We start from the raw sequence: 21,765 nt of genomic DNA, 5'->3' as shown, positions 1-21,765 counted from the left end.
GTGCTAAACCTTTCTATCGTCAGGCCATGTTACAGGTCACGTCTGTGGAGTGGCAACAGCGCTCACAGTCAGAAGGTCTGTTTTTCTAGGTATTTTTGAGCTATAAAACCACTTGTAATTTAATAAATGTACTGTGAAACATTCCAGGCAGAGCAGTGATGTGCACCTTTAAAATCAATACAAAATATATATATATATAAAAAAGATCTACATATATTTTAACTTAAATAAATAAAGCTGTCTACACATGACATAAGTATAGAGCATGTGTTTTCAGGGTGTAACAAAGCCATGAGTGTGTCTAGACATACATATTAACAGTCTGTCTATAGACACAACTGTGCATAATGATATTTTCTTGCCATGTGGCTCCATGGACAATAGACTTCAAAGATTTGCTTAGACAAATCAATATTTATGGTACAACATTAACGCTTAAATGTTGTTGGTTCCTAATCGGTTGCATAAGATTAGTTTTTCCTCATGTTTGATTAGACTCTCAAAGCAGCGTATTAAAGGTCCTTTATTACACAAAATTAACTCTTGTGAGCTTCAAGACACATTAAAATGCTGTTACCTCCTCAAAAACATACCTGGAGTTGTGTTTTGTTTCATTCACACATGTTAAACCTTTTATTATTAGTCTATCTGCATCTCCAAAGCTCAAAATGCTCTGTTTTACCTTGCAATGTCATGAAGTGGCAGTTTTTAAGTTATCAGCTACTTTTTATCTTTAGTCCAGTAGAAATTGGCAATTCCAGGGATGAAATTATACAAATTATTCTAGTGAAGGAGTGTGGAATTTTAAAACACAGGAGTGCTTCCAATATCATTACTTGATGACATCACAAGGTGGAACAAAGTGTTTTCCGTGTGAGGGAAGAACACAGCCTAAATGTGCAGGATTTTTATGTTAAACATGTGTGAATGAAACAAAACACAACTCTGGGTATGTTTTTCATAGAGATACAAAATTTGTGAGTTCTAGGCCCTTTAAACTATTGCAACTTTCACTAAATTGATTACAACTTTATCCACATAAGACAACACACTGTAGGATTCTTATTTGTGTATTATCCTGTCTCCCAGATGCCCTAACTTCTGCCCGTCTTCATTCACAGGTCAGGTACTCTTCTGTCTCTTTCGCACTTTGAGGTCAGCACAGGTTTTATTTTAGTTTTAAAGTGAAAATTAATGCCAGAAAATGTCAGACTCATTTTGACAGTGGTAGAAATCACACTGCCTTTAAATCAGATAAACGTCTAAATATAATACTCTGGGTGTTCCAATAAATAAACTTAACTTAACTTTCTGTCTTGTAGGTGTTTTAATTGCTCAAAAATACCTTGAAAAACACTTTATTATTGTGAATGGGATCGCCTCTCCACAGTTCTGACCTGTAACTTGGCCTGATGACCCAATTCCCTTCTCTCCACGGACATAGACAAGTTTAATGTCATACTGTGGATAGTTCCAGGCAAAACAATAACATTTCCAAAGAGACCAGCAAGTTACATATCATTCAACAATAAAATAATAAAGTACATCTTTAAATTAAATTATTTAATGTACTCCTTATGTCTTCTGCTTATATACAGTATGTAGGAATATGTTTTCTTAAAGGTGCACTGTGTAACTTTTTTGGTAGAGGTTCTGTCACCTGCTTGTCTTCATGGAGATGTTACTGCTCCTGTTACTGTCTATTGAAGGAGTTTAAGAACACATGGGAGCTCTTCTTGTAACACCACATGAGATCAGAAGGTGGAACATTGTGTTTTCTGTTGGAGAGAAGAATCTAAATATGCAGGGTTTGTGTTAATTAAACATGTGTGAATGAAACAAAATGCAACTCCAGGTCTGTTTTTGATGAGGAAACGACATCGAAACATAGATCAGAAAATAGCGTATTATGGGACCTTTAATTAAACAAAAACTGTGTTCTTTTTCCACCACTGGGACAAAGAATAATTTGGTGCATTGTCATCGATACCGTTCTAACCCTTTGATATAAGCTGTGTAGTTGTGTAAGGGGGGGTTGGCTCATGCAGATTTCTATTGCACTGGAGGGGGTCTGGTGGGCGGGGCCTGTACTGATGACATCACACCCTGACCTAGTTTAAAACTGCTTTGACGTCAGCCGCTCTTCCTCCTCTCTTGTCTCTCATCTCCCCTCTTTCTCTCTCTCTCTCTCTCTATCCTCTCCTCCTCTCCTCTTCCTCTCTCTCTCTTCTCTCCTCTCTCTCTTCTCTGCATTACACAACACTTCCTCTTTCTATTCCAATCTCCTAATCCTCATTTTCTGAATTATCTGGCTGCATTTTACATATAACGCACATACACGCCTGTTGGGTTTCCGTGCTAACTGGGAACATTACATTGACTTGCATTCACTTCCTAGAGATTGATCCACTAGCCTTAATGGTGCACTGTGTAACTTTTTGGTTTGGGGTCCGTCACCTGCTTGTTTCTATTAATATGGCTTTGAATGTTCCACAGTATGACACTGAACACCTCTACTTTACATTTGTTAAATTGCAGATGGTTTTAAAGCTCAAAAATACCTAGAAAAACAAAGTTCTGACTGTGAGCGGGGTCGCCTCTCCAGAGATCTGACCTGTAACTGGTCTGGTCTCCATGAAGACAAAAGCAATAACATCTCCATTAAGAAAAGCATTTTTTACAGACCCTCCACCAGAAAAGTTACACAATGAACTTTTAAAGTGCAGATGACAGGTTTTCATGTTGTTTATTTATTACATTATTACTTGGTTTGCTTGGATAGTGCCTGTGGTTAATATTTATCAAGTTGCATTTTTTTGGTGGAAAAAAGTTGAGTACAAAAATATTGAAACAGTGAGTTAATTTCGTTTTTTTATTTCTTTTTTTTTTTTTTTTTTTTTTTTTTGTTTCAGCAAGGTACAACAAAATTCAAAAACAGTAACACAAACAGGGATATGTATATTAACATATTTGGGACCTGGTGCTTAAATTTTTTTTTTTTTTGAAGTGCTCTGGTGTGCTTACCTGTCGTATGCATTGCAGAAATATTCTAAACCAGAATGCCACTGCCTATGTCATCAACATAGAAAATACCAAAATGCAAAAAATGCAAAGATAGTTTAAGGGTTTTCTTTAATTAAACCTTAATTTAGCTATTTGTATTAGTCTCATCATAACTATTGTGCAATTTAGACAAGTTTTGGCCCTTGTTTACATTATGGTTGCTAGGTAACAGTTATGGAATTACCTCTACATATGTCACATCTGCTGCCTGTGTCCAAACAGGAAGTCAAAATATAAAATCCATAAAAAATTCAGAACTAGAAAAAAATAGCAAATCTTTTAGTGAGATTTTATTTATATTTAATCATGTTCTAATGAAATGAGTGGTCTTACCTGTCATGTATACTTTAAGCTACACTCAAACCTTAAAGGGACAGAATTTTGGACATAGGGCCTCATTTCCTAGTGAACCAGAGTGTTGAAGATGTGTGGAGACAATTTTTAAAATATTCCATCTTGTCCTTGTAGTTGCAGAGGTCGCTGGTGCTAGGCTAGTGCATGTCAATGGCCATAGTTAGCCTGCCACTAAAAACAGTCTTACCCACTCCACAAAACACCCAAAGCAAATCTATTATTACACCAGACTGTCAGTGTGAATGTCTGTGTTGATAGAATAATTTTAGAAGTTTTTTTGGTTTTTAGATTTTTATTTTTTTTATTTTAGAAAACCAACCTTGTATTTGAAGGATTTATGTCCTAGCAGCAGAAGCGAGTTGTACTTCCTGATCGAAAGCTTGGCAGCGGGGGACTGATATATGAGAAAATAGTCCCTCAATATGCGAAGATTCAAGCAATGCAAGGTTAGTTTTATTTCAGACATTATTCTATCAACACAGACATTCACACTGACAGTCTGGTGTAATAATAGATTTGTTTCGGCTGTTTTGTGGAGTGGGTAAGACTGTTTTTAGTGGCAGGCTAACTATGGCCATTGACATGCACTAGCCTAGCACCAGCGACCTCTGCAAATACAAGGACTGGATGGAATATTTCAAAAAGTGTCTCCACACGTCTCCAACACTCTGGCTCACTAAGAAATGAGGTCCTATGTCCATAATTCCAAACTGTCCCTTTAAAGGTGCACTGTCTCTTCATCTACATGTTGCACAGTATGGCATTAAACTTATCTATCTTTGTAAATAAATACGTGACACCACCAGGCCAAGTTACAGTTCAGATCTGTGAAGAGGCAAGCCCACTCAAAGTTGAAATGGATGCTTTTCAAGGTATTTCTGAGCAATAGAGCAGTGAAAATTACATTCATGCAAGACAGATGACTTTAATGCCATACAGTGGAACATTCTGGACAAAGCAAAACATCTCCATGAGTCAAGCAGGCGACAGGCCATTCAACAGCAAAGTTACACATTGCACCTTTAACTTTTTCTTTTTTTTCCCACATCTGAACTTTAAACCGTGATGTGAGCGTGTACGGATTTCAGTCCCCACAGTGCGATACAAACCCTCCCACACACACGTTTCTATAGGACGACACCGAGCGGCGAGCAGCCAATGGGAGACGTGGACGTGAGCCCCAGCGCTGACCCAGTTTCTGTGGATTAAATGAATATTAATGAGGAGCAAGCAGCCTATAGCCTTAGTGACATAACAACAGGAGATAAAGTTACACAGTGGCATTAGTTGGAGCAATGTAATCTATAAAAGCACTGTAATACCATTTCATTTATACTGTATATGATCAGAGATGTTCACAATCACAGCCTTTTTGGTGCCGTTTAAAGGTGTACTGTGTAACTTTTCTGGGGTCTCTATGGAGATGTAATTGATTTTCCTAAATGTTCCACAGTATAGCATTAAACATTCCAGCTCCATGGAGAAAAGTGGAGGACACGACCAAGACCGAGTTACATGTCAGATCTGTTTTTATTTTTGCATTACATTGTTGTCAAGGTTTCATCTCTCCATCTCTGAATTTACTCATCCCTCTCTCTCCATCTCTCCATCTTTCTCCATCTACTCATCTCTTTCTTCGTCTGTCTCTATCTACTCATCTCTCCATCTCTCCATCTTTCTCCATCTACTCATCTTTCTCTGTCTCTCCATCTCTCCATGCTTTCTCCATCTACTCATCGCTCTCTCTCCATCTCTCCATCTTTCTCCATCGACTCATCTCTCTCTCCATCTCTCCATCTTTCTCCATCTACCCCCTCTCTCTCCATCTCTCCATCACTTTCTCTAACTCTCCATCTTTTCTCCATCTACTCATCTCTCTCTCCATCTCTCCATCTTTCTCCGTCTACTCACCTCTCTCTCATCTCTCCATCTTTCTCCATCTACCCCTCTCTCTCTCCATCTCTCCACCCTCTCTCTCTCCATCTCTCTCACCATCTCTCCATCTCTGCTCTATCCCTCTTTCTGTCTGCTCCCTCCTTTCCCCCCTCTCTCTTTACTCTTTACCCATAATCCTGCTGTACTCCGAAACTCAGATCTGCCTGTACATCTGTTTACACCATAATACACTTATATGCTTCTACCTCTAGTAAATCTCATTATAAAGACGCACACTCTCTAATTCTCTCCACTCTGAGGCCAGTAGTTCTCGTTGTTAATTGTTGTATAAACTTACACAACACAAGATACCATACTTTTACTCCTGCTTGAGTAATATTTTATTAACGTAACAGTACTCTTACTTGAGTAAATGTTTTGGTTACTCTTTCCTCGGTGAGTAAATGGAAAATATTTTGAAGTATGGTTTAAACTTTGTGTCCATGATATTCTGCATTCACCTCCGTAAAGTTACACACTGTACCTTTATGCTGTTGATGCTTTGCAGCTGTCATTAACATTCCCTGAGGGTGTGATGCTAACTCTAGGCACTGCTCTGTCTGAAGCTCTGTTAAACAAGTTGAGACTTTACTCTGAGCTTTTGACCAGAAAGAACTGGCTTAGCTGGAACTACACCAAGTGAGCTGATTTGTGTTGTTAAACAGTGTTTTGACAGAGTTTGAAAATGCGTGCATTGTGCGACCATGGTAACTTCTGAACATTCCATCACAGAGATAAATGTTGAACACCCCCAGCACGATGTCTCTACAAATATGATTGTATATTGGTGTTTGAAAGACCAAAGTGGGTATTTTGTCTATACATTTTTAGCATCGTCTTTGAAAAATTGTCATTCATGAAATGTGCATATCAATTTTGAATTTGAAAACTGTGTACATAATTTAAACTGAAATATTTGATTAACCAGGTCTTGGTGCGGACACATAAACCCTGAGTCCATTAGTATGAGAGCTACACAAACACAATCGATCACTCCGTTTCCTAATTCAAATATATTATACAGCAGCTCAGTGGAGTGTAATAAATGCACCATCAGAGAAAGAGAGAGAAGACAAGAGAGAGAGAGAGCAGGAGAGAGAAAGAGAAGAAGAGAGAGATGAATAGACAGAGAGAAAGACAGAGTGAGAGAGAAAGAATGACAAGGAGAGAGAGAGAGGGAGTGAAAAAAAGAGCATGAAAGGCAGCTCAATATTCTTGTGAACTGTGAGCGAGAGCCAGGGGATGCAGGGCTAGAGGCAACGAACCATGAAGAAAACACACGAGGCCAAAATCTATTGTAAATGTAAAGTACCATGAAAAACACACATACTGTCTGTACACATGGGTCGTTATTTTGTTTACTGCTCAATTTGTAAAATCACAAAATTTATGGAATATGGAATTGACCTCCTACTTCCTACATTCTATTTATTTATTTGACAATTAGCGTTTTGATTGTGGATTCTGTAGAAATCTGCGCTGTTTCTCCTGTTATTCAATTTTAGATTTCTATCTGCCATGTCCAACAGATCATAGGGTTTTCTGATTGGTTAATCCGCCTGTCAATCACACCCATCTGAAATCAGAGACAGGATACAGTTCCAGACCCATTTGTCTTTCTAAAATCTTCTGTGTCAAACCTAATGAAGTTATGATTATTACCTTATTTACCAGTGATGGGTGACATGGTTCTGGCCTCACAGCAAGAAGGTCTCAGGTGTAGAGTTTGTGTATTTCTCCTATTTCCTCTGAGCACTCATCCTCCTCATCCTTTCCTTATCAACCCAAAACATGCACTATAGACAAAAGCCTACGAAGCCAAGCTCAAGATCTAGAGACGGGTCCCACTGCTATAGAATGGTTGCCACAGCAATATTGATGAATGGGTCAAATGCAGAGGACAAATTTCCCTGTGGGGACAACCTTAACCTTATAGCTGTGTCTAGAATGTTCCCCTGTAAGGCATTAAGCTCATCTCCAAGCCATGCAGGTCAGATCTGTGGATAAGTATGCTACATTTTCTAGGCATCTAATAAATGCTTTAATAAATGCTTAGGTTAATGCCATACTGAGGAACAAGTAAAAAGGTAAAAAGTAGGTTTGAATGTTTAAAAAGACAAGCAGGTAGTGGACCATTCACCAGGAAAGTTGCATTGTACACTTTGTCTTGAAATAGGCAATACACTAACTACTCGATAATACTGAAGATATGCAAAAAGATTGTCTATATTAAATGTGCACAGCGTAACTTATAGTGAAGGATGTTAATGCATTGATTGGAAAGTTCCAATCTTGCAACTATTAACATTTTTGTTGGTCAAAAAATCCTTGAAAAAATATCCTCACTGTCAGCAGGGTCGGCTCTCCACAGATCCGACTTGTAACTTGACCTGGTGGCACCCCCAGTCTCCAGGCAGATAGAGAAGTTTAATGCTAAATACTTGAACCTCAACCAGTTACATTCATGTTTTAGCACATTTTGGACTGAGTATAAAATATGGACTAATTATCGCCATGGTGAGAACTTTGTCAATATCAGGTACAAAAAGCTCTGAAAACATTGCTATAACTTATAAACATATTTATTAATTTGAACCAGTGCTTTTGATACAAACTTGACAACAACAGATACATTGATTCGCACTGACTTACAGTAAAATATAAACTAAAATTACAAACAAAAAGGTTTCGGTTTGTGCATTTCCAACTTTATAGGCAAAATGATCCATGCTCAGGTAGGTTGTATTGGTGAAATGGCTTAACTTGAGAGCAGTTTTAATGTCACACTGCCCTCTGCTGGTCAAGATGCAAAACAACAGCAGCTTCCTTATAGAGTCCTTTCTATTTCTGCAGTTTAAACTTGCAACAAGATATGAACCAAAAAAAATGGAAAAGTTATTGAGGTAAAATAGGAAAGATTTCAAAATGGCGCCGTCTGTTCCTGTCTGTAGATTTGACCATGTGGTGCATCATAAACATTGTTCTCTGTGCGGTTACGAATAATATTAATAAAGTTTTTCTGCTCAATCTCCATTGGCGCTGTCTCCATCGTCCTCTCCTTCCTCTCGTTCTCCATCCTCCTCCTCCTCCTCCTCTTCAGCCTTCAGCTGCAGATGATAAAACATTTTAAATCAATAAAAAGAGTCAATAATCTGCAAGACTGAATCATAATCACAATTTGAACTGGCAGGCAGAAAGTCACTGCTTTTACGTGTTAAAGCAAAATGGACTTTTCAGAGCTTTCAACCCTGTTATAGTAGTTTCCCCTTTTCATTTACCCTCTTGAAGTTGTAATTTGTGAGATTCGTGCATGATAGTTGTGATGATGTTTACAATGACATCAGCTCCCAGTGGGCGCTGCAGTTTTCTAATGTGGAAGATTGCAGACTTGTTTCTTTTATTAAGTGGTTTTAGATAACTCTTGGATGTTAAAATGTCAGAATTATCACAATGATCCACGGGTGTCATAGATTTATAAACTGTGGAGCATTTTTAGACAAAGCAATAATATCTCCACGGAGACGCAGGTGGTGGACCAAAGGTAAAACATGATTTAGCCATCTGCATAGGACATTTCATCACCTGAAATATGTCACCAAAAAAAAAATTATTTAAGAAAGCCCTATTGTTTGTAGAGGAAATTATATTACTTAAATGATCTTTGTCTATAATGGCAGTAATATAAAAGGAAAATACAGTGAAATAAAATATGATCACAATTGTACAGAGACAAAAAGACATTTTTGTATGATAAAGTATGTCTTGGCGTCTAACTACAGCAGGTCTCTGTGTCTCTGTGGTTGACTGGCTTGGAGCATGTGACTGACCTCGGGCTGCTCCTCGTCCAGCAGGTCCCCCTCCTCCTCCGAGTGCAGCTCGTGGTTCTGGTCTTGGTTCAGTTCTTCGTCATGTTTGTAAGAGGAACCCGGAGAGACCTCACCAGGCTCTGCTGTCGAACTGCGAGTTTCTGTGTGGGAGAGAAGAACATTAGATTCATTTGTGCATTTCACTGAGGGCTACATCTCAAAACAGATTCACGGACACGTGGTCACTACAGTGAAACATTCAGATGCATTCTACAGCATTCTGACAGAACCAACAGATCACACTGCAATGTGATGTTATTGAAGTTTAAAATGTAGAATTATTTGCAGTTAAAATGAATGCCTATGATCAGGCCATTTCAGCAGAAGGCCTAAGGGCATTAAAAAATCCGTATGATGTCTGCATTTGGTCCCCAATCCATAGTTTGGACATCCCTCCATTAGTGTGACCTGCTTAGTTGCACCTTTGTAAATCTATGTGGTAACTGTACTCTGTGTAGTACGTATGCTCTGACCTGTTCTCTTGCCGCTGTTCTCCATTCGCTCTAAACTCTCCAAAAGGAAGTCCACTTTGTGTTTGATCTGAGTCAGCTCCCTCTTCACCGTCTGCAGGTCGTCCACTCTCACTGAGGAAGAAGAGAATTGTCCTATAATACACATTTATGCATGTCTTCATTATTCCTCTATTTTTCTTGTTGTAAAAAGTTGCTTTTTACTTGTTCGTGAGTTGCGTGGGCTCCCCCTGGTGGACGAGGAGAAGCTGTTACGGTTCCTTCGGGTGCTGCCTCCGCTCACACTGACCCGGGGCCGTTTGGAGGGCACCACAGGGCGAGAGAGGGGCAGGGACGGCACAGGCAGACGGGACGGGTACGTGTACATGCTAAAACACAAGAGAGAAAGGAGTTTTACTACACTTATGTACAAGAAACACTGGCTATGTTAATACACACACCAAAACTCTGTTATATTATTAACTGTTCTGGAGTTGTATAATAATTTGTGTTTGATAAATTTGATTATATCATTAAACTCCAGTATTAGGCAACCAGTGTTGTCACAATCCTAAAATTACAAACTGGATTTAAATGGGAATAGTATAGGAATACACTTGATACTCGATACCACGCTGATAATAAAAACACTCTTTATATAGATAGAACAGAATGTCATTTTGACATTTTCATTAAATCATAGTAATTTCTTTTATATTACACTGCAGTCTTGTATCTAATCAGGAGAGGCTTATTTGTTGTCCCGTGAATGTTGAAAATCAATACTTGCTCAAATGAGTATCTAATTTAGATACTAGCTTTAGAATTGATTAGTATCTGATTTTCACATTTTTTTTGACAGTGCTATAGGGCACCAACTGGATACTTACCGATCGTAATAATCTCTTTGAAAGTCATAGTCCAGATCAAGTGAGGAGGAACTGTGGACAGAGAATAATAACAAAACAGAAGTATGATTAACTGTATGTAGGATTTTATGAACATGTCATAATCATTACCCAGCTGTATCTGAAGTGAGCATCTGAACAGGTTAAAATAAATAAGAACTAATTAGGATTAAAACCAAAAGAGCTCTCTATGATATGATGTGTCAGTGTTTCCCATTAATAGAAGAGTTATTGGTGGTCTCATCTAGTCAAAAACAAACTAAGCAATTAGTTGCTAAAAAACTTACTGAATGATCATGTATAGAAGTAAAGATACATCTCTACAAGAATCAAAGCCCCCTAGTCCAATGAGCAAATGTTTTTTTGTAAGTTTTGATTCAGTGCAGCACTCCAACACCGCTATTTTATGTATAGAATTAACTTTATTTAATTAGTCAAAACATTGTATTTCAATAAAATTCCAAAAGTATATGACAGTAAATGGTTCAGTTAGGATTGTAATTGTAATGGCATTTTAAACCAGGAGGAGGTGTCTGCTACAGTGACCTATTATTACCTTTGTGTCAGACTCACCTGTACATGTCTGATGCTGAGCGCTTGGCCGTCTTTGATCTGTGGGGCTTGGGCTCTCCGGCCAAGTTTATGTCTATGGAAAAAATAAAGTTACTAAAATGACCTGACCCCTGACCCAGTGATATTTCAGTTGAAATCCAGATAGAACAGAGCTCAAACTTTTCACACCAAATACCACCAAGGAAAAGATGTGTCTTTCCAAGTACCACCAGATCTACTTGAAGTATATAAACAGGACTATTCCAGGTCTCATCTAGAGCTAAACTAGGTCTAAAAGTGGACAAGGACAAAAACTGATAAAAAAAATATCTAAAGTGAACTCTAAATTAGGGAAATCCACAAACAACCTAAAGGAGCTTGTGTACCACAGTTTGAGAAACACTGGACTAGATAGCAGTGGTAAGAAAGTGCTAATAAAGATTGAATTCAGTTGACCAAGTCTATTAAAGGACTCATACTACATCATACACTGTTTGCTGATCTAAGTTTTAATGTTGTTTTCGCATCAAAAACATATCTGGAGTTGTGTTTTGTTTGTCCAGGTATGTTTTTGATGGTAAAAACTTTACAGTATAACTTAAAGCTCACAAGAACCCATTTTGTGCAATTTAGACCCTTTAAAATGTATCGTCATAGTAACCCCTCATAGCCTCACCTAGCACCTGTCCTACGATGACCCTGCCGTCCTCGCCCGCCACAGCCGCCCTGGCGTTCCTCTCGCTCACGTACTGCACAAACGCGTAGCCCTTGTGCACGGAGCAGCCCACGATCTTCCCGTATTTGGCGAAGATGGCCTCCACGTCGGCCTTGGTGACGAGCAGCGTGTTGAGATTTCCGATGAAGACGCGAGAGTTCAGAGAATGGGGGTCGTTCTTGTTCGTCACGTTTCCGGACATGAGGCTGGACGAGGACTTGGATCGCCTAAAAAAAAAAAAAAAAAAAAAAAAAGACAAATGAAATGATGTTAAATGTGAAAAAGCATGATATAAAGTTAAAGGTGCACATTTCTAGTGGTGGGTATGCCAGCGTGCTTGTTTCCATGGAGAAGGTATTGCCTTGCCTTCAATGTTCCAGTTTGGGATTACTATACAAATGATTTAGCTCCATGGAAACTAAATCCATTATGTCAAGTTACAGGTCAGCTCTATGAAAAGAATACATCTTTTTGAGGTTTTTGGACTAAAAACAATTCTTAACACAATTCGAAAATGCACGTTTTAAAGTATAAATGCTACACTGTGAAACATTGCACACAACGTAATATGATTTGAGGCAGGTCGTGCACCACTCACCAGAAAACCCATTTCCATAGAAAAAGAAAAGTCTAATGCCACAGTGTGAAACATTCCTTGATCTACTATATTCTACCAATAGTATAGCATCACCATGGAGACAAGCATGTGGCGGACCCTTTACCAGAAAACGTTACATAGTGCGCCTTTATTAATGATGTATTTGCCATCTTTGCTAGGTTAAAGTTTTGCCTGCCTATTTCATCAACACTGAAATGTGTATTACGATTAGCCACTACGACAGTGACTCAATTACACAATCTAGATGAGTCTGAACTGGTGTGAAACTCACTCCATGGTTTCTGTTTTGAGGATGAGAGGATTCTGTTGGAAGAAGTCAACTGCCACAAGCTGGAAAAAAAAAAAAAAAGATCCAATGTTTCACAAAATACTGGACACTTACAACAGAAATGAGGTACACGAGGGGAAGAGGGAAACTAACACTAAAAGAAAGTGAAAAAAATTGCCTAAATAGATAAAAAGAGAATGAATGAAAATGTTTGGCAAATAAAGGTACTGACATATATACATTTGACAATCTACACAGTGTTCATAAAGTGTCATGCATACCAATTAAAATGACTGTACAAACGTAAAATTAGTCACAAAATTGCTGAAATACCTTCTGTTTAGAGGATTAGACTACACATTTCTAGTCTATAAACTTGAATCAGATATTTGCAGCTTTTTGATTAGAGCATAGCCAATTCATCACTGCATACACAACTAATACACAAAAAAACACTATTTTAACACCTGCTTAATTATCTCCTCTATCTCATGATTAGAATCGTATAAACTGTTTTGATAAATGGAGCCCTATATGTAGATAAATGTTTTATGAATATTTCAAATGGCAGAGGTTTCCTAATTGTACGTGACTCTCTTGTATGAAGCAATTTATGGTATGAATTAAGGAAGTAAATATTTTATTTATTTGATTTCACTGAACTATACAAAAACCTTAAGAGTAATAGTTCTTTCCAAAACCACTAGGGGGTAGCATTATGTTAATTTGATCAGAAAAGTTCATTGAGAGTATCGAGGAGTACATGGTCTAGAATCAGCAAATAAGTAACAACCTAATTTATTGATACTTTGCAGCTGAAGTCATCAACATTCCCTGGGGGTGTGATGCTAACTTTGAGCACTGCTCTATTTGAGGCCTAATCTTATCTTCATTTTAACACAATCTGATCAGAAAGATCTAGTTAACTGGAACTATGACAGGTAGGTTGATTTATACTCTTGAACAAGTCTCTCATAATTACAGCCACAAGCCATTTTGTTGAAACTCAAATCATCTAAAAAGGATCATGAATGTATAGATCTCATGCTCCTGAAATGTGTTGCTTAATTCCATTTAGTTTTTTCAGGCAACCTTAAAACTATTTGCTAATGTAATCATTGTGTCACCATGGTAACAGCTGAACATTCCAAGATAGATCCACATAAAACACCCCCAGCATGATGTCACTGCAGAGTATCATTAACACTTCCAAACCAATTTAGGTTAAGTTAATAATAACAAATTAGCTTTTAAAAGGGGGCTTATGAATATGAATCTTACAGCTTTTGTTACAAGTATTTATTTAATGTGTAGAGTTTGTGCTTTGACAACAGCAGGCATGTTTGCATCTGCTTTATAATGTCTTTAAGGAGCAGGGCTGATTTGGTGAAAGAATTGTAGAGTTTCGAGGTAAAATAATATAAATATATGGCATTGGTGTACACATGTATGGTTGTGCAATACTTTCTTGATTTAGAAGGTAAAAAAGTTGAAATAAAAATCATGCTTTAAAAAATTTCATGCACTATAAAGTCATTAACAAGGACCTCATGCATATTCGCTTTAAAAAAGGAAGTGGCAGTAAAATGGAATAAAAAAAGGCCAAAGTCAGAGTCCAGAACAGAATGAGTGAAAAATTATTTTTGTGCAAAAAAAACAACAGACATTTCATACAGAAAACACTACAATAGCTACATCCACAATTGGAAAAAAATCTTAATCAAGGAGTAAAAGAAGTGGTTTTCCAAAAGTTAAAGTTTGGAAAAAAAAAAAAAAAAGGCAAGAGATCAACTTACAATTTGTCGATGCTCAAAAAAGTGGCTTCAAAAACTAAAAAAGAAAAAACCAAAATATCAAAATTAGAAGTGGACAGATGAATTGTAACAAGGTTCAGTAGTGAAATGTTGTGCTTTAGTCTGCAAGATTAAAAAAAATAAAGCTGATATGAATAAATATAAAGATTGCTACTTAGTGACTTTTGTGGGTTTAAATCCACAAGCAGACTTTGTGTAACTGTTTTAATAAATTGTACTTTTCTGACATTGCATTTTAGTCTGATTGATAGGGCTACACATTATATTCAGAATTAAGTTCCAAAAGTACCTATTTTAATAGCCATAATTATGAAATTATGAAGGGTGCAAGTGATAAGGAAAATGGGAGTCCAGTTAAAAACAGTAAAGTATATGGTGATTTGAAAACTATACATGGATTTACGTCAAATAGCAAAAGACAACACTCAGATACTATTAAACAGATTTTACACATTTTGACACTCAAATTTGTAACTGGCTGCCATTATATTTTACATTTGGGGTCCTGAGTCCAGTGCATGGCTGTTTTGGGGGTCCCAGTCTGAACAGTTTAGGATCCCTAATTTAGATGACCACTTTTTCCATGCAGAGGTCAGTACATTTTACAGTAAATGGGTGACATAGAGCCTATGACTCATTTACTGTATTTTTTTTTTTTACAGCTTTAAAGGTATATGTTGAGTCTTTGAGGGTTTGGCGAGTGGGTTAATTTTCTTCATATTACATCTTATCTTTTTGATAGGCCTAAATCATGGGCGATATGATCATGCTTTCACTTGATTATAAAAAAAACTGCATTGAATCTGCATCAAAAGCTTAAAAAACATGCACAAAATAAAAAACTTTCATTAGAACCCATTGTGTTTTATGCACTGTATTAAAATAAACGCAACCACAGCAAACGATAAACAGCAGTAGCGCTGAATGCTAGTGCGCACATAATGAAAATGATTCTACAAAAAATACCAGCACGCAAAGAGGACAGACCGCTACGGAAAATTCAGGTAGGTGGACTAGGCCTAGAGAGGCAAAAAATGAAAAAGGAAGATAGAAAATAGCTTAAAATACGAGCAAATCGCGTTGTAATCTCAAACTGAACTCAACAAAAGCAGCACAGCCACGGAGGAGCACAAGCTAGGGGGAAAATGGGTAAAAATGTCAACAAAACCGCTCAAAAAAGACGCTCAAAGTCAGGAAAAATGAAAAACAACGAAAAAAATCTCGTTGAAAAATACTCACCAGGAGCAAAGAGACTAAAAATGAGCTAAATTCAGCGGTGTTAGGTGAGAATTGTGTGCAAAGATCCGCATGGGACAGAGAAGCTGTAAAATCACCTTTAGCAGCAGACACAAAATGGCGACGCCTCAGACACACAGGAAGAACCCGCCCCCTGCTGCAACTCGCGTCCTGATTGGATAGTCAGTGACCGTACACTGTTCACTGATTGGACTAACGTCATGTCAGAAAATAAATAAATAAATGAAAATACGTTATTTACATGAAATAATAGTAAAATTACTATATCGTATCTAATAATTTTCTTGGACAAATACTATATTCACAAAACTAAAAAACAACAAACTCTAATTTTCAAACAATTTATTCATAACTCTTCCTTTCTGTCTTTTCTTTCTTTCTGAAGCTACTCTAATCTTTACAGGGAGGAATCTTTTTTTTTTTCTTTTTTTTCTCTAATCTTTTTTTTTTTTTTAATAGGTAATATATGATATTTTAAGTGTTCAAAACAGGTTTTCGTGTTTTCTTTTTCGGGCAAGATTTTTCACAAAATGTCTATGTTAAATGTCAGTGTTATTATGTCTACATTTGAAGATTTTAAGCAAACATTTTGTAAACCGTGGTGTACAAAATTACTTATGTTTATTTTGTAAGTAGAGAGAGACCTGTAGAGAGAAAGTGGGTTTCACAGAAAACATGTGATTATGCCATGTGGTACAAAACCACTCCCTCTATAACAAAACTGAAAGCAAAAATTTGCGACTGTAACAGATCAGGTGAAGCAGACTGCAGATACGAGACTGTGCCCTCACATTTAAACAGTGACATGGAGCGTGAGTAGTAAACTTTTATCTGTCTGGTGCTGTGATTAATATTTTATATAATTTATATTTTTGCCACAGTCAGCTGGCATGTGCATGTGATTTATGTTTTAATGAAAAAATTTATGTTTTACATTTTTAGAAAGTGGACCAATGAGGATTGTGTTATTGGGCAAAACTGGAGCAGGAAAAAGCAGTTTGGCAAACCTAATTTTTGGAGAAGAGGGAAAGTTTAAGGAGAGTGCTTCCCCAAATTCTGAGACCAAAAAATGTTATGCTCAAACCAAAAACATAAACGGACGACTCATTCATTTGATCGATACTCCAGGTCTATTTGACACTGACCTGAACAACACAGATCTGAGTCCAGAGATACTCAAGTGTATCGAGGAGAGTGCCCCAGGGCCTCATGCTTTTCTGCTGGTGCTCAAAGTGGAGAGGTACACAAAACAGGAGCAGGAAGTGGTCAAAAATATACTAGGGTATTTCTCTCAAGAGGCTCTGAACTACACCACTGTGGTCTTCACTCATGGAGATCAGCTGGACAAAGGGGTGAAGATTAAAGACTGGGTTTATGAGAATAGCTCCCTGCGCTCCCTAGTGCAGAAATGTGGAGGGCGCTGTCATGTGTTTGATAAAAAATACTGGAACAACAGCCAGGACCCATACAGGAACAACCAGCACCAGGTCACAGAGCTGCTCAAGACCATTGAAGTGACTGTGAGAGAGAAGGACTGGAAACATTACACAAACGTGTTCCTGGAATTTGTGATAAACAACATGAAGAGGATCCAGTTACACATTAAAATTGCAGCAAGAGTCTTGCTGGGAGCTTTACTTGGTGTGGAAGGACTTGCAAAAGCTTTGTTTGAAAACACACCATCACATATACAAGGTATTTATATTTCTGTGATTCTGTGGTATAGTTACTCATTGACCAGGTTTCCACTGGATCCAAAAGTGTTTCCACTGTCTTGAGTGCACCAGCCTGTCTCAGGGGTCCAAAGTGAAGCAGGCATCCTTCTAAAGAAGTCCAGAGGTTGCAGTATTATTTTCAAGAAAATACTGCAGTTCAAGTGTTTTCTTCAAAATAATATTACTCAAGTAGAAGAACAAAGAAGTGGTCAGAGAAATTACTCAAGTAGCCTTAGAGTAAAAAAGTATTTGGTAAAAGTATTAGTCAAGTAAGAGTAACTTAAAGCGTAAAGTATATATCTGACGTCCAGACAGTTAAAGCTAATATAATTTGAAGGACAAAATATTAAATAATTCACAAAATCTGGTATTTCCAAAGGACAGACATAAACATGAGACAAAGTAAAGTCACACAGTAGCTGAGTGACTAGCACTCACAGTTAACAGTAAGAAGGTTCCGGGTTCAATCCCAGGGCTTTTCCTCACGGAGTTTGTTTCTCCTGGTGTCTGAGTGGGTTTCTTCCAGTTATTCCAGGTTCAACTGAAAACACCATAGGTAAAAATCCTCCAGCTAAGATAAGGTAAAAAACAGACTTAGCAATAAAGATCATGAAATCTTCTACGAGAAAGTTACTCAAGATTTATACTAATTCTATTTTATCCACTGTTCAGGTAAACCTTTGTTCAAAACTACTTTGGTCTATAGGTTAGAGATGGTGTAGTCCTGTTTAGACCCAGTTTAGTTCTGATGGTACTTGGAAAGTTGAATTTCTATGATTGAATTGGAGTGAAAAGTTTGAGAATCACTATAGTGTTTAATTTCTTTCTTGTCCTTTCAGCAATACAAAAATAATAACATTTCCTTTTTTTCCTTTTTAGAAGTTGAAGCGTTAAGAATAGTTTTACTGGGAAAGAACTGGATCAGGGAAAAGCAGTGTGGCCAATACTATACTGGGAGACAGAGACATATTTAAAGTGAATCATTCCACAACATCACAGACCAGATATAATCAGTCCATGACCAAAAGAGTCCATGGAAGAAACATCCAACTGATCGATACTCCAGGTTTTTTTGACACAGACCCAAACATACAAGATTTAAGCTCCGAGATCCTCAAGTGTATGACAGAGTGTGCACCAGGTCCTCATTGGTTTTCTGCTGGTGCTCAGAGTGGAGAGGTACACACAATACGAGCAGGATGTATTCGATATAATACTTAAATATTTCTCTGAAGAGGCCCTGAAATACATGACTGTGGTCTTCACTCACGGAGATAACCTTCCGGAAGGGATGAGGATTGAAGATTGGGTTTCACACAATGAAGCTCTGCGCTCCCTGGTGCAGAGATGTGGAGGGCGCTGTCATGTGTTTGATAATAAATACTGGAACAACAGCCAGGACCCATACAGGAACAACCAGTACCAGGTTGCAGGGCTGCTCAAGACCATCGAGAACACTGTGAAAGAGAATGGAGGAAGATGCTACACCAATGAGATTCTGCAGAAAATAAACAATCCACAACCAAGATCTTTCTTCAGATGGATTTTTGGTTTATAGTTAGCTCTTTGTAGCTGGTGGTGGTAACAGTGGCTTTTATTTTTATTTCATCTGATTGAGACAAGATATTATATAATTTGCATGTTCTTGTGTTGTTGGCAAATTTTCTGTATGCCCTTGTGTGTTAGGGCTTTTTGAAAACCTATATGATTTGATTTATATATAATATAGTATAAATATGAGAATACACTCTGAAAAATATGACCTACAAAAAAATAAGTTTGACTTTCATGTGATAATATTAAAGTCAGTCTCTTTTACCTTATTGTCTAAAACTATTTTGTATCTTGTTTTATTTTTATATACATCTAACTTCACTTAAAATATATAAACTTAACTAATTAGCATTGATATTGCTTTGCCGGCATGGTCCACTGGATAGCATTACACTTATTTATATTGCTAAAAACAAAACCTGGAATAGTTTGCGTTTTTACTGTGTCTGGGGTCGCCTCTCCGTAGATCTGACCTGTGACTTTATCTGGTGGTGTAAACTGCATGTGATGGGATTAAAATGTTATTAATGTTGGATTTGTAATAGAGCAATTATTGTGTTATTTTTTGTCTTGAGGTGTCATGGATACTTGTTAAACATTTATTATTACTGCCAGCGTCCTGTCTGTGCTGCCCTCTTGTGGCTGTACGGCACCTTCAAATGATCCACCTTCAACCACACACTCCACACACTCACAGACCTGCATTGGCACTACTTTTATTTAACTCAACTCAACACACATTCATACCATCACACAGACACCAACATCACTGACATTTCCACATCTCATTAAATTACATGAAATACTAAATACTCTGATAATTTTACAGTTTTATACGATTTTGTACCTATGATGTCTTTATGACCTCTTGTTTCTCCTTATAACCTCTTGTATATAACTGAGAGATATATACATACATATATACTTTATTTGTGTATTTTATTTTTAATTGTGCCCTATTTGACACCAGTCTTGTTATATTTGCTACTTATTTTGAATTAATTATTACCATATATACATTTATGCATTTTATATTTTTGCTCTTTCTTATTATAATATATTGTGATACGTGAGCTAACTGAGGATCAATAAAGTTGGTGCTGCTGTTATTTTCTTTCACTTTCAAAATGAGCTTATCATAAGCAATAAAGTAATATAAACCCAACAAATAGAGGAAGTTGATTTGAACCTAGTTTTGCTGTGTTCTTGTTGTACATTTGGAAAATAAAAACAAGGTATTATGAATCTATTAAATTGTCAGTATGGGGCTTTGTCTTCTCTCCTTGAGTTTGACAAAACTTGAGAGCACTGTGTAAAACATGAACTTATTGAGCTACAGATGAGACTAAAACTATGGAATCTTTTTTTTTTTTTTTTCTTAAGGAACACTTTTTGCTCTTCTTCTCTTCAAACTGCCCTGAAACACTGAGACCTTTAAATCTCTCTCTCCCTCTCTCTCTCTCTCTCTATCATGCAGGTGATATGCCACCTCCAGAAATGTACACAGTGTACTTTGAAGTTCATGTAATCCCTCAGTCGTATAGGTAGGTAGGAGTGGTACACAGTGGCAAAATTGTTGCTATTTCCTTAGGCAGGAAACTTTACCCACATAGAACGAGTGTTGGCTAAAGGGCAATTATTAATAATAGATGTATCTTAGGTCACATTTACTCCCATGTTCAACTGAAAATGTTGTACTTTTCTTTATTATTATTATTATTATTGTAGTGTAGCTCACATATCATGCACCTCAAGTAATCTGAAATGTTAACAGTTAATCTATCTACCTAATGTTGTTGTTGATGTTGCTGTGTTCTTGTTGTAGTTTAAATATTTATTAGTAAAATATAGCATATTCAAACAGTGACAATTTTTGTGGGTATAGTAAAGAGGACACTACACTGTCTCAAAACCCGGTGATGAGTGCATCATAGCCCAACTTTGTTATTATTATATAACTTATTGGAAACCCCACCCTAAGACAGTATCACCAGTTACAATCTGCAAGAGCAAATAAAAAGAAAAAAAGGATAGGAGAACTTTTCAGTCACCACGGCCAACACAAGACACCATGAGCGGTGAGCTATATGAAACTTTCTTTAAAGATATTGTTAATGATAATCAATTTTAAACTGATTGTGTCTTTAATATAATATTGTTCCAGGTAAGAGAACAAGAAACATAGTGCTTCTGGGTAAAACTGGGTCAGGGAAAAGCAGTCTGGCTAACACTATAACGGGCAAAAAAGACCAGTTCAAAACCAACGATTCACCAGCATCTGTGACCAAGCAATGCGAGTCTTACACAACAACGGTGAAAGGGAATAACATTAATGTGATCGACACCCCAGGATTTTTTGACACTAACCCATCAAGTACTGAGAAGAACAATTGCCAAGATCTCTCCATGTGTATTGATAAATGTAAAGAAGGGGTCCATGCATTTTTGCTTGTGTTCAAAGTGGAGAGGTTCACACAGCATGAACAGGCTGTGGTTCAACTAATAGAGGAATATTTCTCTGAAGAGGCATTCAAATACACCATTGTAGTTTTCACTCACGGTAATGAGCTTGAAGATGGCAAAACTATCGAAAAGTGGATCAGTGAAAATGAAGCTCTGAATGACTTGGTGCAGAAATGTGGGGGGCGCTGTTATGCATTTGATAATAAACACTGGAACAAAACACTAAAGAACCA

General features: G+C 37.3%; 2 protein-coding genes across 3 annotated transcripts; one reads left to right on the top strand and one right to left on the bottom strand.

The window, feature by feature from the left end:
- Positions 1 to 7,918: 7,918 nt before the first annotated feature.
- Positions 7,919 to 15,893, bottom strand: LOC110172012 (heterogeneous nuclear ribonucleoprotein C-like). Of its 2 annotated transcripts, none has more exons than XM_055149826.1 (10): positions 15,783 to 15,893; positions 14,526 to 14,559; positions 12,733 to 12,791; positions 11,804 to 12,069; positions 11,149 to 11,221; positions 10,558 to 10,608; positions 9,893 to 10,056; positions 9,692 to 9,823; positions 9,180 to 9,319; positions 7,919 to 8,459 (listed from the first exon to the last, which is right to left on the bottom strand). In XM_055149826.1, the coding sequence occupies exons 3-10, from the start codon at positions 12,735 to 12,737 to the stop codon at positions 8,376 to 8,378; spliced, it is 915 nt and encodes a 304-aa protein (XP_055005801.1). In that variant the 5' UTR covers positions 12,738 to 12,791; positions 14,526 to 14,559; positions 15,783 to 15,893; the 3' UTR covers positions 7,919 to 8,375. The 2 variants fall into 2 exon arrangements, with proteins under 2 accessions (XP_055005801.1, XP_020793476.2); XM_020937817.2 differs by having other exon boundaries at positions 9,692 to 9,802.
- A 582-nt stretch (positions 15,894 to 16,475) lies between these two features.
- Positions 16,476 to 21,739, top strand: LOC110171977 (uncharacterized; the record flags this gene model as incomplete). The annotated part of the gene is made up of 5 exons (XM_055149825.1): positions 16,476 to 16,612; positions 16,743 to 17,495; positions 18,751 to 18,974; positions 21,117 to 21,147; positions 21,234 to 21,739. Coding segments are annotated over exons 1-5 (1,638 nt in total), but the record flags the coding sequence as incomplete, so codon positions are not given.
- Positions 21,740 to 21,765: the final 26 nt, after the last annotated feature.

This window comes from Boleophthalmus pectinirostris, unplaced genomic scaffold (assembly GCF_026225935.1).
Source record: "Boleophthalmus pectinirostris isolate CB_2022bp ecotype Guang Dong unplaced genomic scaffold, ASM2622593v1 HiC_scaffold_133, whole genome shotgun sequence".
NCBI lineage: Eukaryota > Metazoa > Chordata > Actinopteri > Gobiiformes > Gobiidae > Boleophthalmus > Boleophthalmus pectinirostris.
This window is presented reverse-complemented; position numbering and strand designations above follow the sequence as displayed.